The sequence below is a fragment of the Macaca mulatta genome, chromosome 7 (genome assembly GCF_049350105.2).
Source record: "Macaca mulatta isolate MMU2019108-1 chromosome 7, T2T-MMU8v2.0, whole genome shotgun sequence".
NCBI classification, from domain to species: domain Eukaryota; kingdom Metazoa; phylum Chordata; class Mammalia; order Primates; family Cercopithecidae; genus Macaca; species Macaca mulatta.
Window position 1 is genome coordinate 104,223,060 of NC_133412.1, and position 17,212 is coordinate 104,240,271.

A 17,212-nucleotide genomic window follows, 5' to 3' on the forward strand; every position below is an offset into this window, starting at 1 on the left:
AGTAAAGTAACTAAATTTCATTTGGATTCCCAATTAGCCACAGAGCTTGTACCTTGCGTACAACCGTGAGCCTGGGATGCAGGTTAGCCAGTCCACCTGGGGGTAGAGTTGAACAACCAGTGGTAAACTGCAAGAATGCTTTCCTTTCATCAGAAGACATGCCACATAAAACCCTCACAAACCTCAGGAAACCAGGGCTAAAAGAACAAAAATATAGTTATACTGAGTTGACTGCAGATTTAAATGAAAATCACTACCACTACTTTGTCAGCCAGCAACAAGCCCCCTAAAAAACAATATCCTCACACCAGAAGAACAACACATCTAGAGACTCTTGGGTAAGTATGAAATGGGCTAAGACAAGCTACTTTAAAAATATCCCTGGCCAGGTGTGGTGGCTCATACCTGTAATTCCAGCACCTTGGGAGGATGAGGCGGATGGATCACCTGAGGTCAGGAGTTTGAGACCAGCCTGATGAACATGGTGAAACCCCATCTCTACTAAAAATACAAAATTAGCTGGGCATGGTGGCGCATGCCTGTAATCCCAGCTACTTGGGAGGCTAAGGCAGGAGAATCGCTTGAAACTGGGAGGCAGAGGTTTCAGTGAGCCAGGATTATGCCATTGCACTCCAGCCTGGACAACAAGAGTGAAACTACATCTCAAAAAAAAAAAAAAAAAAAAAAATCCCTCAAAGCCTGTCTTGCACTTATAAATTGTAAGAACTAAAAAATACTGATGGTGTATGGGGTCCATCTATTATGCAACAAAGTCAGTAAATCATAAAAACATAGGATGCATTTGCAAAATCATTCCAAATATGGATAAATATACCAAAGGGGATCTGAAATAATCGATTTTTGTTCCAGCAAAATAATTATCTTGTGATAAATTTGTGTAATGAAATAGTAAATGAACTTGTGTAAATGAATTTGTGTAATGAAATAGTAAATGAACTATATGCCAGAACATGGATAAATCTCATGATCATGTTACTCAAAAGAAACCAGACCACAAAGAAAACAGACTACATGATTTTACATTAAAAGTTCAAAAGCAAGCAAAACTGATCAACATATGGTGATTAAATTAACAGAAAAGAATATCGTGGGAAGGGGGATTTTTGAAGTTGCTTCATATTCTGGATATATAGGTGTGTGCATTTTGAGAAAATCCTCTAAACTGTATATATGACGTGTGTACTTATCTGTTATATTCAATAAAAAGTTTAATATAAATGTAGTATAGCCTAACAGCTTACAATTTACCAAATTTTAAAAATGAACAATTAAAACACAATGAGAAAAGGAATCAACATCAACCATGATGTCAGCTGTCTTTTTTTTTTTTTGAGATGGAGTTTCACTCTTGTTGCCCAGGCTGGAGTGCAATAGCACGATCTTGTCTCACTGCAACCTCCACTTCCTGGGTTCAAGTGATTCTCCTGCCTCAGCCTCCCGAATAGCTGGAATTATAGGCGTCTGCCACCACGCCCAGCTAATTTTTGGTATTTTTAGTAGAAACAAGGTTTCACCATGTTGGCCAGGCTGGTCTCAAACTCCTGACCTCAAGTGATTCGCCCGCCTTAGCCTCCCAAAGTGCTGGGATTACAGGTGTGAGCCACTGCGCCCGGCCTGATATCAGTTGTCTTTTTGTATCCTCCCAGCCTTATCAATGGATATGCATTCTGGTCACTGTGAGACACCACTGCTTTCTCACTTACTTTATGAATGTAATTCATTGAGTTATAGTTTACTTTAGAGAACCTGTCACTTGATTTGGGGAATATAAATAATTTTGTTGATCTTAGAAAATAGTATCACATACCTGTCACGTGTATAACCCAGCTTAGGTTCAGTGTAATTGATAATATCTTCTGCTGCCCAGGATGGTGACTGGTTTCCACAAAGAATCATTTGGACTTCTTCATGGCTGAAGGAACTTAACTTCTCCATTGGAAAAACTTTATTAAACCCATCTACATCATACATGTACAGAAACACAAAAAACATACAACTCAGTTTCCAAGTTATGATTCCAAAATACCAAATTTCAAACCAAAATACCCATTATCAAAATCAATCTAAGTATCTATCAAGGAATGAATGTGTAAAGAAAATGTGGTATATATACACAATGGAATACTATGCAACCATGAAAAAGAATGAAATCTTTTCATTTGTAGGAACATGGGTGGAACTGGAGGTCATTATATTAAGTGAAAAAAGCCAGGCACAGAAAGACAAGCATCACATATTCCCACTCATATGTGGGAACTTAAAAAGTTGATCTTGGCCAGGCAAGGTGTCTCACACCTGTAATCCCAGCACTTTCGGAGGCCGAGGCAGGCAGATCACCTGAGGTTGGGAGTTTGAGACCAGCCTGACCAACATGGAGAAACCCCATCTCCACTAAAAATACAGAATTAGCCGGGTGTTGTGGCACATGCCTGTAATCCCAGCTACTCAGGAGACTAAGGCAGGAGAATTGCTTGAACCTGGGAGGTGGAGGTTGCAGTGAGCCGAGATCGTGCCATTGCACTCTTAGCCTGGGCAACAAGAGCAAAAACTCCGTCTTAAACAAACAAACAACAACAAAGTTGATTTCATAAAGGTAAAGAAAAGGATGATATCAGAGGCTGGGAGTGTTGCATGTGGAGATGGATGAAGAGAGGTAGTTTAATGAGTACAAACTTACAATTAAATAAAAGGAGTAAGTTCTAAGGTTTTCTAACATAGTAGGGTGACTATAGTTAACAGTCATATATTGTATATTTCAAAGAAGCTAGAAGAGAATAATTTTAATGTTCCCAACACAGAGAAATGATAAATGTCCAAGATGATGGATATCCTAAATACCGATTTTTATCATTACACAATTTATGTATCAAAATGCCCCATAAACATGTACATATATTATGTAACAATTAAAAAATACTCATTACCAATGAAATGGACGGAAGATGAATATTCAACATTCATAAATGTTTGAATAAACAAGCATAAATTAAGACAGCTTGTTTTTTTTTTTTTTTTTTGAGACGGAGTCTCGCTCTATTGCCCGGGCTGGAGTGCAGTGGCCGGATCTCAGCTCACTGCAAGCTCCGCCTCCCGGGTTCACGCCATTCTCCTGCCTCAGCCTCCCGAGTAGCTGGGACTACAGGCGCCCGCCACCTCGCCCGGCTAGTTTTTTGTATTTTTTAGTAGAGACGGGGTTTCACCATATTAGCTAGGATGGTCTCGATCTTCTGACCTCGTAATGCGCCCGTCTCGGCCTCCCAAAGTGCTGGGATTACAGGCTTGAGCCACCGCGCCCGGCTAATTAAGACAGCTTGAAATTAAAACTGTTTGGGAGGCCGAGGCGGGCAGATCGCGAGCGCAGGAGATCGAGACCATCCTGGCTAACACGGTGAAACCCCTTCTCTACTAAAAATACAAAAAATTAGCCTGGCGTGGTCGTGGGCGCCTGTAGTCCCAGCCACTCCGGAGGCTGAGGCAGGAGAATGGCGTGAACCCAGGATGCAGAGCTTGCAGTGAGCCGAGATCGCACCACTGCACTCCAGCCTGAGCAACAGAGTGAGATTCTGCCTCAAAAAAAAAAGAAAAAAGAAAAAAAAGAAATCCCTGCTTAGCCGGGCGCGGTGGCTCAAGCCTGTAATCCCAGCACTCTGGGAGGCCGAGATGGGCGGATCACAAGGTCAGGAGATAGAGAGCATCCTGGCTAACATGGTGAAACCCCGTCTCTACTAAAAAATACAAAAAACTAGCCGGGCGAGGTGGCGGGCGCCTGTAGTCCCAGCTACTCCAGCGGCTGAGGCAGGAGAATGGCGTAAACCCGGGAGGCGGAGCTTGCAGTGAGCCGATATCTGGCCATTGCACTCCAGCCTGGGCGGCAGAGCGAGACTCCGTCTCAAAAAAAAAAAAAAAAAAAAAAAAAAAAAAGAAATCCCTGCTTATTACAAATGTGAAGAGAGAGAGAACATTCAGTTGCTATGGTCAGTATGCAAATTCTTGTTACTACTCAGTCTGGAGTTCGCCAGCAGTTTCTGTCATACAAGTCAGGCAAAACTGTGTTCTCATTTTCAAAAGTGATTTACCATATAATATACTCGTTCCCATCATGATTCTTTCATGGTTTAATTCATCCTGATCAAGTAATCTAGAATGTATGCAACCTATGTCCACTTTCTTTCTTTCTTTGTTGAGGCAAGGTCTCCCTCTGTTGCCCAGGCTGGAGTGCAGTGGCACAAACATGGCTCACTGCAGCCTCAGCCTCCCACGCTCAGACTATTCTCTCACTTCAGCCTCACAGGTAGCTGGGACCACAGGCACATGCCACCACATCTGGCTAATTTTTTAAAAAATGTTTTGTAGAGATGGGGTCTTGCCGTGTTGCCCAGGCTGGTCTTGAACTCCTGGGTTCAAACGATCCTCCTGCTTCAGCCTCCCAAAGTGCTGAGATTATAGGCGTGAGCACCACCACACCCGACAACCAGCAATTCTTTTTTTTTTTTTTTTTTGCGACAGAGTTTTGCTCATCACCCAGGCTGGAGTGCAATGGCATGATCTCGGCTCACCGCAACCTCGCCTCCTGGGTTCAAGCGATTCTCCTGCCTCAGTCTCCCGAGTAGCTGGGATTACGGGCATGCGCCACCATGCCCAGCTAATTTTGTATTTTTAGTGGAGATGGGGTTTCTCCATGTTGGTCAGGCTGATCTTGAACTCTCAACCTCAGATGATCTGCCCGCCTCGGCCTCCCAAAGTGCTGGGATTACAGGCGTTAGCCACTATGCCCAGCCAACCACCAGCAATTCTTGACCATAATTTCAACTGTCTCAAAGTCAAAGGAGAGCAATTATGCTAAAAATCCTTTAAAATTACCTCTAAAGGCTTCCATTTGTTTCTGAATACCTGTATGCATACAAAAGTCAAACATCAAATCCACATATTCTTCTGCATTATCCATTGTTATCATCTGCAAAAGAAAATCTGTCAGTATCTAGAAATATTTCAGGAGTGTCTAGTACAACTGGCTTTGCTAAGAGGATATTTCAGAACTTTTTTTTACCTCATCTTCACCACTTGGCTTGAGATCCACAGCTGTGAAACCATATATTCTTGAGGAAGGGCAAAACTGGAAATTTAAACTGGGAGGACAAAAAAGATTAAATTAACTGACATGCAGCTACTACTAAGGGTGTTTAATTTTTATAACATGACTATCATCTGCCATCAGTGGGTACAAGAGAAAAAATTAAATAAATATAATAACATGGCTATCAAAACCATAATTCCCAGCCCCCTCCTCCTCCAACAAAATCAGTACACCAGCTTAGAAGAAGTCGAGGCCTTTTTAAATGCAATATTCTATGGACAAAATCTACTAGGCCAGCTGTTACCAAATCTGTCTGGCTTTGCGAAGATTGCATGAAACCACCTTTCTATATTTTACTTCTAACTTATGGCACAAAATTAATTAACTAAAAATTTTGCAATTAATTATGATGGCAACGTTTATAAGTCTTTTAGGAAGAAACTGTTGCTTCACTGAAGTCAATCATGCTATGTACAAAAATATGCATTAAAAAAAAAAACCTTGACTATATAACCATTTATCAAACACAGCTTACCAACATTATCAGCGAACATTAAAAAAAAAAAAAAAAAAAAAGGCCTTGCAGTTAACCTAAAACCACAGCTGAAGATATGATAATTACCTGTACATAAAGTAACAGAGTTTTATCAAAAGATCTGCAGCATCTCAGCTACTACAGCCACTGGTGATAAAGCTGACATACCAACCAATTTTTGAGCTTTGCAAAGTGGGCCATATATTAGCAGATGAATTTGTCAAAATATTGTTGACTCTAGACATTTTACACAGGCATATAAATTCACATTGGCTAAGTCAGGTAATCTTCTAAAGGTCTGATGATTAATAAACTAATATTCTAGTATTCTGAGTGTTGTCTTTATAATATTAAATCAAGGTTCAAGTCGATCATCAGTATTTCCTACAGCATATTACTGTTTTTGACAGACTGTTTTCTCATATATTGCAAATCAGTGAGGACAAAGAAACAAAAGCTTTAGAACTTATTCATCCATTGGATTGAAGAATGTACATATAATGCTTACCCTAAATCCTCTATGCTAAGTGGAGGCCCAGAACCTGATGGATTCTTCAGCACTAGTTCCTGTAATTTTGTGTTCTTCTCATCTTCAGAAAGACCTTTGTTGCTTAAAATTTGGCGCCTCTTGATAGCAAGGTCTTTAATTTCTTTTAAAAATCTGGCTCTGTGTGGGTTTACTAATTCAAAGTCTTCCCAAGTCAAAATTCCATTAAACCAAGCCGGGGGTTTTGGTTTAGGGGGATCAAGAATAAATTCTGATTTTGAATCCTCTTCAAAGCTTCCTACTGAGAGTGAATCATGACCTTCTTCTGTAGAAGCTTCAGACTGACTTTCAGTACAGTGTAAGTCTCTATCACCTCGTGACTCATAAATCAGTTTACTCATATTGCTTTTAATGTCACCCATACACATAAGTTTAAAAAAAGGTTTAGAAATAGGTAAGTCCACAAGTCTATTGTCTTGAATGCATTTGGCCAAGAAAATTCCAAGGAAATGAAACAGTTTCGTGATCCTTTCAAGCTCATCACTATCCTGTGGAAATGGTGCCGTGAACAGTCCACATGACCTCTGCACATAATATCCAGGAGGTTTCAATCCACCTCCAAGATCAACCTAATTTTTTAGAGGGTGAAATGCAAATAAAATTAAACAAAAGGTAATAGAAACTAAGCCTATCATCATCTAAGAAAAAAATCCATAAACTAAACATCTTCATGAATTTGGCTATCTAAAAGTATGTAATTTTATTAAATAGCTTTTGGTGACTAAATTTTATCGCTTTAGAAATATTTTAGTTGTATCAAGATTATTCAATAATAAAAGTAGAGTCAGAAACCTGGCTTATGTTCTGAACACATAACCTATTTTTAACACTTTTGAAAACAGAGTCACAACTCAAGTCACAAAATAAGAAATATTCTTACGTGACGAGATTCATCATCTGGAAAATTATCATCACAAAGCCAAGCTCCCAAGTCAGTTCTCTGGAATTCCGCTGCCACCAGAGCATAAAACTCTAATGTGGGTCCCAAGCCAGTTCCTTCTTCTCCTAAAAACTCAACCTAAAATATGAACAAATAAATTGTGGGTTAAAATAAAGTTTGGGGTATTTTTAAAATAATCTAATTCTTGCCAAAATTTATCATATCTGATCCAGTAGTATACCTTTTTTCAAAATAGCAGTGTATATATTATAAACAGCATAGGAGTGTTATTGTAATTTTTCTGAAGAGTCCACCTGTACACTATTACATGCTTAAGCACTGTGCCAAGCATCATTCACACATTTACCTCTCACGACAACCCTGCAAAATAATTATCTCCTTTTTACACCAAAGGAAACCAAATCTCACATAAGGAGGTGAAATAATTTGCTTGAAGAAATGATGGTGTACAGATTTTTGTGTGTGTCTGTGTGACACCAAAGCCTAAACTCTTCCACTTTTTTACTTTTCTTGAGACAGAGTTTCACTCTTATTGCCCAGAATGGAGTGCAATGACACAATCTCAGCTCACTGCAACCTCTGCCTCCCAGGTTCAGGCAATTTTCCTACCTCAGCCTCCCAAGTAGCTGGGATTATGGCATGCACCACCATGCCTGGCTAATTTTGTATTTTCAGTAGAGACAGTTTTACTGTGTTGGTCCGACTGGTTTCAAACTCTTGACCTCAGGTGATACACCCACCTCGGCCTCCCAAAGTGCTGGGATTACAGGCATGAGCCACTGCGCCTGGCCTCTTCTGCTTATTTCTGAGTTAAAGACGCTTTAAATCATTTTTGCAACAGGAAAAGCATGGACAAAAACCTTTAAAGTGATTGCATAAAGTATCATAAAAACTATAGCATATGGTTAAAAAAAAAGATTATCTAAATTAGAAGAATGTAAGCAGCTGGGCATGGTGGCTCACGCCTGTAATCCCAGCACTTTGGGAGGCCGAAGCAGGTGGATCACTTGAGCCCAGGAGTTTGAGACCAGCCTGGGCAACACAGTGAGAACTTGTCTCTATTAAAAAAAAAAAAAGGAAGAAGAAGAAGAAGAAGAACGTAAGGGTAGGAGGAATAACACAATGAAAATCTGTATATAAAGTGAAAGACATAAAGCTTTGGACATCTTCTAGAGATGTATCATATTTCTTGCAATTAGTTTATGATCCAAAAGTTAAAAACAAACCAATTGGTTTCACCCCTGTGACAGGAGAGGTATTTCCACTCTTCCTCATATGGGGAATACTGTGTATACGAAATATAACCAACAATGTCCACAGTAACATTTCTAAACTAAATATATTAAATTTCATACTGCCATTTGCTATAACATCTCTCAACACAGACCAGTGATATAATACCAAGCACAATTTAAGTGAAACAATATTACAAAACCAAGTGCTCCCAAAATATCCAACAGTGCAGTTTAATATAAGGGTCAAAAAGAATCCCTTGTGAGTACTATTATTTTAGTCCAACTTTGTTATGAAATACGTAGAAGCCCTGAGGCAGAACAAGCACTTTGCCGCCTCAAGAGTGGAGATCTTCTTTGTTGCTCATTAATGGCGCAAGACCTAACCCCTAAGGAGGTGGACTAACATCCTCTTATGAAAAAGATGCTCTGCCAGAGAAGGCTTCTGCTGACAGAATAGGAAAATCCCTCTTCATGTTTACCTACCACAGTTTTTAATGCAGTGAAGACACATTGGGCTGGTTCCCTAAGTGTCATTCCTGTTCCCTAAATCTAATTTTATGAGATTACCTCAAGAACTGATTTCCGATCTGCATGTATTTGCATGACATTCTCAGCCCATTCCATCAGTGATTCGCCACGTGGAACCTTTACTCTTTCATGCTTGAGACGACCAACTCTAAACTCTCCAGGGTCATCTCGCCTAACACTGCTTGTGGTTCTCGTTCGTTCCACAGTGGCTTCACGTCGGTTTTGTAACCACACTATTGCTCTGAAATAGAAAAATATCTATGAGCTGCAGCATATATTAACAGCTGAATGTACTACTAAACCAGCAACAGAATTCAAAGATTTAAGAAATTAAAAAATAGTATTTTATCAGGTGATTTTTAAAACACAGTAATCTTTTTTGTTACATAAATTGCTTCCTTTCACAAGTAAAAATATATGAAACTCCTTTTATTATAATCTGCCTTAAGCAAACTGAGAAAGTACTGGGTCTGTGTTTTCCCTCCTTATTTTAGCAGTTCAATAAAAATAAAAATCTGTTGTCCAGCCCCCAACATCATTCAAAAAAAGGACAAATGTTTCCTATCGGAGAAATTTAAAAATGATTAAGCTATCTTTCAGACTGAAAGCTGTCAGGCCTCTGAGCCCAAGCTAAGCCATCATATCCCCAGTGACCTGCACATATACATCCAGATGGCCTGAATCAACTGAAGATCCACAAAAAAAGTGAAAATAACCTTAACTGATGACATTCCACCATTGTGATTTGTTTCTACCCCACCCTAACTGATCAGCGTACTTTGTAATCTACCCCACCCTTAGGAAGGTTCTTTATAATCTCCCCCACCCTGAAGAAGGTTCTTTGTAATTCTCCCCACCCTCGAGAATGTACTTTGTGAGATCCGCCCCCTGCCCCCAAAACATTGCTCTGAACTCCACCGCCTGTCCCCAAACCTGTAAGAACCAATGATAATCCCACCACCCTTTGCTGACTCTTTTCGGACTCAACCTGCCTGCACTCAGGTGAAATGAACAGCCATGCTGCTCACACAAAGTCTGTTTGATGGTCTCTTCACATGGACACATGAGACAAAGGCCACCATCAATTATAATTTTAAAACAATTTTTCTTTTCTGTTTTTTTGAGATGGAGTCTTGCTCTGTCACCCAGGCTGGAGTACAGTGGCATGATCTCAGCTCACTGCAACCTCCCTATCCCAGGTTCAAGTGATTCTCCTGCCTCAGCCTCCCCAGTAGCTGGGATTACAGGTACGTGCCACCATGCCTGGCTAATTTTTGTATTTTTAGTAGAGACGGGTTCTGCCATGTTGCCCAGGCTGGTCTTGAACTCCTGGCCTCAACTGATCCACCCGCCTCGGCCTCCCAAAGTGCTGGAATTACAGGCATGAGCCGCCACACCCGGCCACATTTTCTTTGTTTTAATAACAATCCATTTATGGTGGGAGGAAGAACCAATAATTAGGAATAAGAAGCTGAAGGTTCTATTCTCATGTGTGCTACTATTTTTTCATGATCTTAGGCAAATTAACTAAGTACGTGCAGAATCAATTTCCTCATTTATAAAACAGAAATTATTATCAATGCCAGTTATCACAACATGCCTATAGTTCTATGTATATAAATGCTTTGTAAATGGCATTAAATGGTACAAAAATGTAACTATCAAGGAAGAAACACAGTTTAAATTATAACTTTTTTAACAATTATTTTGAAAGAGTACTTAAACAATCATTCAACAAAATATTTATTGAGCACCTACAGTGAGTGAGTCTTGCTCTGTCGCCCAGGCTGGAGTGCAGTGGTGCAATCTTGGCTAACTACAACCTCTCCCTCCCGGGTTCAAGCAGTTCTTATGCCTCAGCCTCCTAAAAAGCTGGAATTATGCCCAGCTAATTTTTGTGGGTTTTTTTGTAGAGATGGGGTTTCGCCATGTTGTCCAGGCTGGTCTCGAAATCCTGGCCTCCAGTGATGTGTCTGCCTTGGCTTACCAAAGTGCTGGGATTATAGGCATGGGCCACTGTGCCCAGCCTGGAAACAGAAACTTTTTAAATGTTTTCTTTTTTTTTGGTAAATCATTTCTTCCATGATTATTCAGAGGGACTATCTTCAAACCAGTACAAATATTTCGTAAATAATATCAGACCATTTTCTAACCAAGTGAGTAATTTGTTGCACAATAAGCCATCGCACATCTTTCAGCAAGAAATACATTAAATTTGAATAGTAAAGACACTACACAATTAGGCTTAGGACACAATTATAGTTTGCCTTAAATATTTCTTTGGGGGAGAGGACACCACACTTCTACTCAATGAAGAGAAACATTTTTACAGTCCAGAGGTCTTTTATTTTTTATTTTTTTGAGACGGAGTCTTGCTCCATTGCCCAGGCTGGAGTGCAGTGGCGTGATCTCGGCTCACTGCAAGCTCCGCCTCCCAGGTTCACACCATTCTCCTGCCTCAGCCTCCCAAGAAGCTGGGACTACAGGCGCCCGCCACCACGCCTGACTAATTTTTATTTTTAGTGGAGACAGGGTTTCACTGCGTTAGCCAGGATGGTCTCAATCGCCTGACCTCGTGATCTGCCTTCCTCAGCCTCCCAAAGTGCTGGGATTACAAGCGTGAGCCACCGCACCTAGCTATTTTTTTTAAACATTATGCATGAATTCACAGAGAAGAGGTTCCAGCAGCTCAGGCTCCTTTCCCTTGGTTTTCACACAGTGTGCTTCTCGGGGTGAAACAGGCTGGCACTTCAGGTAAATGCAGGTACCTTTCTCTTTGGCTTCCTTTTTTTTCTGATCATTTTCCTTCATGCATTTCAGGAAGCTATCTCGGCTCTTAGAGTGCTTAATGTGCTTAATATGCACATTAATTCTCTTGGTAAGAATCTTGCCCTTGTTTGTTTACAACAATGAATGCAACTGTAATCCCAGCCACTCAGGGGGGCTGCAGCAGGAGAATTACTTGAACCCGGGAGGCGGAGGCTGCAGTGAGCCAAGATCATGCCAATGCACCCCAGCCTGGGCAACAAAGCGAGACAAAAAACAAAAACAAAAAAACAATGCCAACAGCATGCTGGGTAACACTGTAGACTCTTCCCATTTAGCGACAGTAACACTTGTGGGGCATTCCTTTTTTTTTTTTTTTTTTTTTGAGACGGAGTCTCGCTCTGTCGCCCAGGCTGGAGTGCAGTGGCCGCATCTCAGCTCACTGCAAGCTCCGCCTCCCGGGTCTACGCCATTCTCCTGCCTCAGCCTCCCGAGTAGCTGGGACTACAGGCGCCCGCCACCTCGCCCGGCTAGTTTTTTGTATTTTTTAGTAGAGACGGGGTTTCACCGTATTAGCCAGGCTGGTCTCGATCTCCTGACCTTGTGATCCGCCCGTCTCGGCCTCCCAAAGTGCTGGGATTACAGGCTTGAGCCACCGTGCCCGGCCGGGGCATTCCTTTTTGAACAGTACCCATTCCCTTAATGTCTACAATGTCACCTCTCTTTTAGATCTGCATATATGTGGCCAAAGGAACAATTCCATGTTTTCTAAAAGACCTAGAGAACATCTATCGGGTATCTCTCCTCCTTTCCTTTGGATTAGTCATTTTGGTGAATTACTAGAAGATTGGTGGTTTAGACCAAAAGGCAATGCTGACTATTCTTCATAGGAATACAAGATAATATATCCCCTCTATCAGTCCTGACAGTATAGTTGTATTATTTTCAACTTATATAACATAAAAACATACTTATTTTAAAAACATAAAAAGATGTACTTAAGGTAAACAATCATCTCACCTAACAGGAAACTGAGAAAGTACTGGGTCTATATTATGATTTATAAATTTAGCATTATTACAAAGAAACCATATATCAAATCCAGAACTTTTAAAGATATGACTGTATCAAGTGTTATGCAGCATTAGGTGATTTGGTTGTTGTGAAACATCATCATCTTACCTTGAGGCACCAAATGCTGTACATGTGAAATAAAGCTGTCTAGTTTCAAATGGTATTAGAAAAGGACATTTGCTGGTTAACTGTTCACACCAGTCTGGCAGAGCCCCACTTGCCAATGCCAATGGTTCCTGTGAATTAACAAATAACAATGTCTTAGTGCTATAAGGCATTCATGCATGCATTCATTCATTCATTCATTTTTGAGACAGAGTCTCACTCTGTTGCCCAGCCTGGTGTGCAATGGTGCGATCTCGGCTCACTGCAGCCTCTGCTTCCTGGGTTCAAGCGATCCTCCTGCCCTAGCCACCCAAGTAGCTGGGATTACAGGCGTGTGCCACCATGCCCAGCTAATCTTTGTATTTTCAGTAAAGCCGGGGTTTCGCCATATTGGCCAGGCTGGTCTCAAACTCCTAGCCTCTAACAATACACCCGCCTTGGCCCCCACAGTGCTGGAATTACAGGCGTGAGCCACCACACCTGGCCCTATAAGGCAATTATTAAAAATGACCAAAAGAAAAGAAGAGTCAATTCTAAACCTGTAATTAGGAAATAAATGCAAAGGACCATATAGCTCAAATTACCAATCAGAGGGAAGGGAAAGATGGTGAGAGGTAGAAAAGAAAGTAAAGGGAATATTAGGAAAAGTCCAACAGTAATAGAATGAAGAGTTCAGCTATCTGATTTTATTACCTCAATCTGCTGTAGTATTTTTGTTGTAATTTTTTTGCTAGTGAATTCATCTGGTGGAAAAGTAAACTGAGGCTGTTCATCACCATCTATAAAATTAATTAATAAAATTAATAAAAATATAAACTGACTTGCTTTAAAACTGCTATAGAAATGAAACAAGGCTTCTTACAGACCTTCCTGGGATATTCTTGAATAAGGGTCACTTGCAACTATATACAGAATACGCAGAAGCTGAAGGACGTCTTCTACTCCACAAGAGTTCTGTCCATTGCCTGCTTTGGCCTGAGGTTGTTCTTTTGTTAAATTAAGAATATCACTACTTTGAAGAGTAGAAATGGCCCCCTGGTTTAACCCAGACTTTGTTCCATGCTCACAAAAATCCTATAGAAACAATTAGAAAACCTGGCCATTAATCACATTTTCAAGAAAAACAGTGTATCATTCTATCAATACTACTATGAAAGGGTTGGAATTTTTTAAAGTGCCTTCTTTTTAAATAAAAACATAACACAAGACATAAATCAAGGCATTCTAAACCATTAAAATTCCCGAATAAAATATAACCACTCAAGCCATGGTCAAAGTCTGTATTCAGATTCAATGCTACAAGCCATATTTGAAATTTTAGAATTTGTGTATTAACAGTGTTAATTCAACCTCATTTTAAAAATTATGTCTCAATGAACTGCTGTTCCTTAAGAAGCTTCCAAAGCTGCAAAACAAAGCATAAAGCCACTTGCAATCAAAATAGTGTTTTGATGCCAATATATACCTTATATGCAGCTATGAGCTGAGAACAATTTCTGTTTTTCCTAATACTTTTATTAGTGCCGGTTAATTTCCAGTGACGCAGGAAAGCAGCGTCTGCATTCTTCTGCAGGTAGGTTATCAAGTCATTCTTTGGTAATTCATCAGTGCCAAGGTACTGCTCCACATGCTCTATAGACCAGCAACCCTACAACAGGAAAAACCAAATGTTGGCCTTTCCCAATTACAAAGTCTATGATATTTCACATGCATTACATGAGGTAGCTTTAAGATCATGCACTTACCCTAATCTAAAGAATTCCATGTTAGTCATTATTCCCTTCAATATTCAACTGCAATACTGTGTTAGTTTTACTATCTTTCTTCTTTTTACTAAATAGCCAAGAGTAAGACCAATTTTCCAAAAATAACTTACCATTTTTCCATTTTCCTTTTCTTTATCAGAATCCTTCATTTCTCTGTACATGATTCTAAACATGAAGATATTCAAGTTAATTCACATATAATTTGTGATTATTTTCAATAACGCTTCAATTCTTTTAAAAAAAATGAACATCATTTACTAGACATATGTCTGCACTGAACACTGAACTCAAGAATTCTTTTTTTCTGTATATTTTGTAGAGATAAGGTTTTGCTATGTTGCCAGGCTGGTTTCAAACTCCGGGTTTCAAGCAATGCTCCTGTCTTGGCCTCCCAAAGTGCTGGGATTAAGGTGTGTAACGACACCCAGCCTCAAGGAGGATTTTTAAGAAAAAATGTTAATTCGTTAAACGTAAGGGCAAAGTAGCAGAAACCATATTCCTGAATTACGATTTATAAATTTAGCATCATTACAAAGAAAGCATATATCAAATCTAGAACTTTTAAAGATATGACTGTATCAAGTGTTACACAGCATTACGTGATTTGGTTGTTGTGAAACATCATAGAGTGCATTACACAAAACAAAATGGTATAGCCTACTATCTATCTAGGCTGTGTCTTATAGCCTATTGTTCCTAGGCCACGAACCTTAACAGCATATATCAGTGTACTGAGTACTACAGGCAACTGTAACACAATAGTATTTGTGTAAATAAACATAAAAAAGGTACAGTAAAAATATGGCTTTATAATCTTATGGGACCCCTGTCATACATGGTCCATCACTGACTGAAAAGTTGTTATATAGCACATGGCTATAACTGTTGTAAAAATACAATGGGATAAGAAAGAGGTTCTCTGTGTCTAGATGGAATGAAGGATAGAAATAACAATGATCAGGAGTGCTTATGTTTAAATAAGGCAGTTGAGATCAATTTTGAAACTGCAATAAAAATTGAAGGGAGGTTTTTCTAGCTCTTGGGAACTTAGAGAAAAAAATAGAAGGGCAGGAGAATACTATTATGATTTTCTGTTCTATCTCAAAAGGACCTACATTACTTTTATTGACCATTATATAAGATTATCAGTGATGTTAAGAGAACATCAGAAAATATACTAATGGAAGTGAAGTTACAGTAAGAATGACGATATAATTTATTATTATTAAATAACAAATATTGGCCGGGCGCGGTGGCTCAAGCCTGTAATCCCAGCACTGTGGGAGGCCGAGACAGGTGGATCACGAAGTCAGGAGATCGAGACCATCCTGGCTGACACGGTGAAACCCCGTCTCTACTAAAAAATACAAAAAACTAGCCGGGCGAGGTGGCGGGCGCCTGTAGTCCCAGCTACTCGGGAGGCTGAGGCAGGAGAATGGCGTGAACCCGGGAGGCGGAGCTTGCAGTGAGCTGAGATCCGGCCACTGCACTCCAGCCCGGGCAATAGAGCGAGACTCCGTCTCAAAAAAAAAAAAAAAATATATATATATAGTATAGATAACATTTACTGAGCACTTAATATATCCTAGGGAGTACTGAAAACACTTTGCAGGTCAAGCACAGAGGCTCAACACCTGTAATCCCAGCACTTTGGGAGGCTGAGGTGGAGGGATCACTTGAGCTCAGAAATTTGACAACAGCATGGGCAACATGGCGAAAACTCTATCCCTACAAAAAATACAAAAATTAGCTAGGCCTGGTGGTGCACACCTGTAGTCCCAGCTATTCAGGCGGCTGAAGTGGGAAAATCAACTGAGCCCGTGGAGTTTGAGGCTGCAGTGAACCATGATCGCACGACTGCACTCCACTGCACTCCAGCTGGGCAACAGAGAGAGAGCTTGTCTCAGAAAAAAAGAAAAGTAAAGAAAACACTTTATACATATTAATTCATTAATTCCTTACAACCACTCTCATTTTATAGATTAGGAATGTGAGGCACAAAAATGTTAAAATAAATTTACCCTAAGTCATTGATAATTATTTGTACAAAGAAAGGCAGGTGTTAACCCACACACCCCCAAAATAAAGAACAGAAATAAAATATTTAGTACTCATATTAGTCGAAGAATTCAAATGACACTCTTCTCAACAATTACGTTAAGAAGCTAGTGTAGATTGTAAATGTCCTTCTGCTTCTAAAACTTAATCATTCTACACCAAGAGTCCCAAACACTATTATCTGTTCCTGTAAGCCACAGAACAAAAACCAAATCTTTTCTGTTCCTATAATCCAAAATAAACACAATGCTTCTTGGCTCATACACTAGGGCATTATCTATCAAAACATTAAGTTAAAATTTCTTACGTGTATGTGGGCTCCCAAATACGCCTAAGTTTATCTGATTTCACATTGCCATTACAGGACAATTGAAGCAATTTTTGTACATAGTAAAAGATGGTTGATCTGAAATTGGTGAGTGGTAATTCAACTTCACGAGTCGTTCCAAGACCTGTTACTTTCAAAGTGAGGGCTAATCGAGGTGACGGAGTACATTCGACTTCTTCCAAGAGCTCTGAATGAGGTGTCCCTAAAAATTTGGAAGATATGTGAAAAACAATTATACTAAAACAAGCAGTCCAAGAAAGGTCACTATACTAGG

The 17,212-nt window shown here is 39.9% G+C and overlaps 1 protein-coding gene across 26 annotated transcripts in view; it reads right to left on the minus strand.

Annotated features, from left to right (window-relative positions):
• Positions 1-17,212, minus strand: part of HECTD1 (HECT domain E3 ubiquitin protein ligase 1) — a 112,469-nt gene that overhangs the window by 1,018 nt on the left and 94,239 nt on the right. For 16 of the 26 annotated variants that reach the window (XM_077938612.1, XM_015143486.3, XM_028850549.2 and 13 more), the window contains 13 exon segments: positions 16,918-17,140; positions 14,663-14,717; positions 14,252-14,434; positions 13,653-13,860; positions 13,480-13,565; positions 12,790-12,917; positions 8,881-9,082; positions 7,058-7,195; positions 6,139-6,746; positions 5,069-5,147; positions 4,882-4,975; positions 1,829-1,979; positions 53-197 (listed from right to left, as the gene is read on the minus strand). In XM_077938612.1, coding sequence (XP_077794738.1) covers positions 53-197; positions 1,829-1,979; positions 4,882-4,975; positions 5,069-5,147; positions 6,139-6,746; positions 7,058-7,195; positions 8,881-9,082; positions 12,790-12,917; positions 13,480-13,565; positions 13,653-13,860; positions 14,252-14,434; positions 14,663-14,717; positions 16,918-17,140 — 2,300 coding nt within the window. 26 annotated transcript variants of the gene reach the window in all.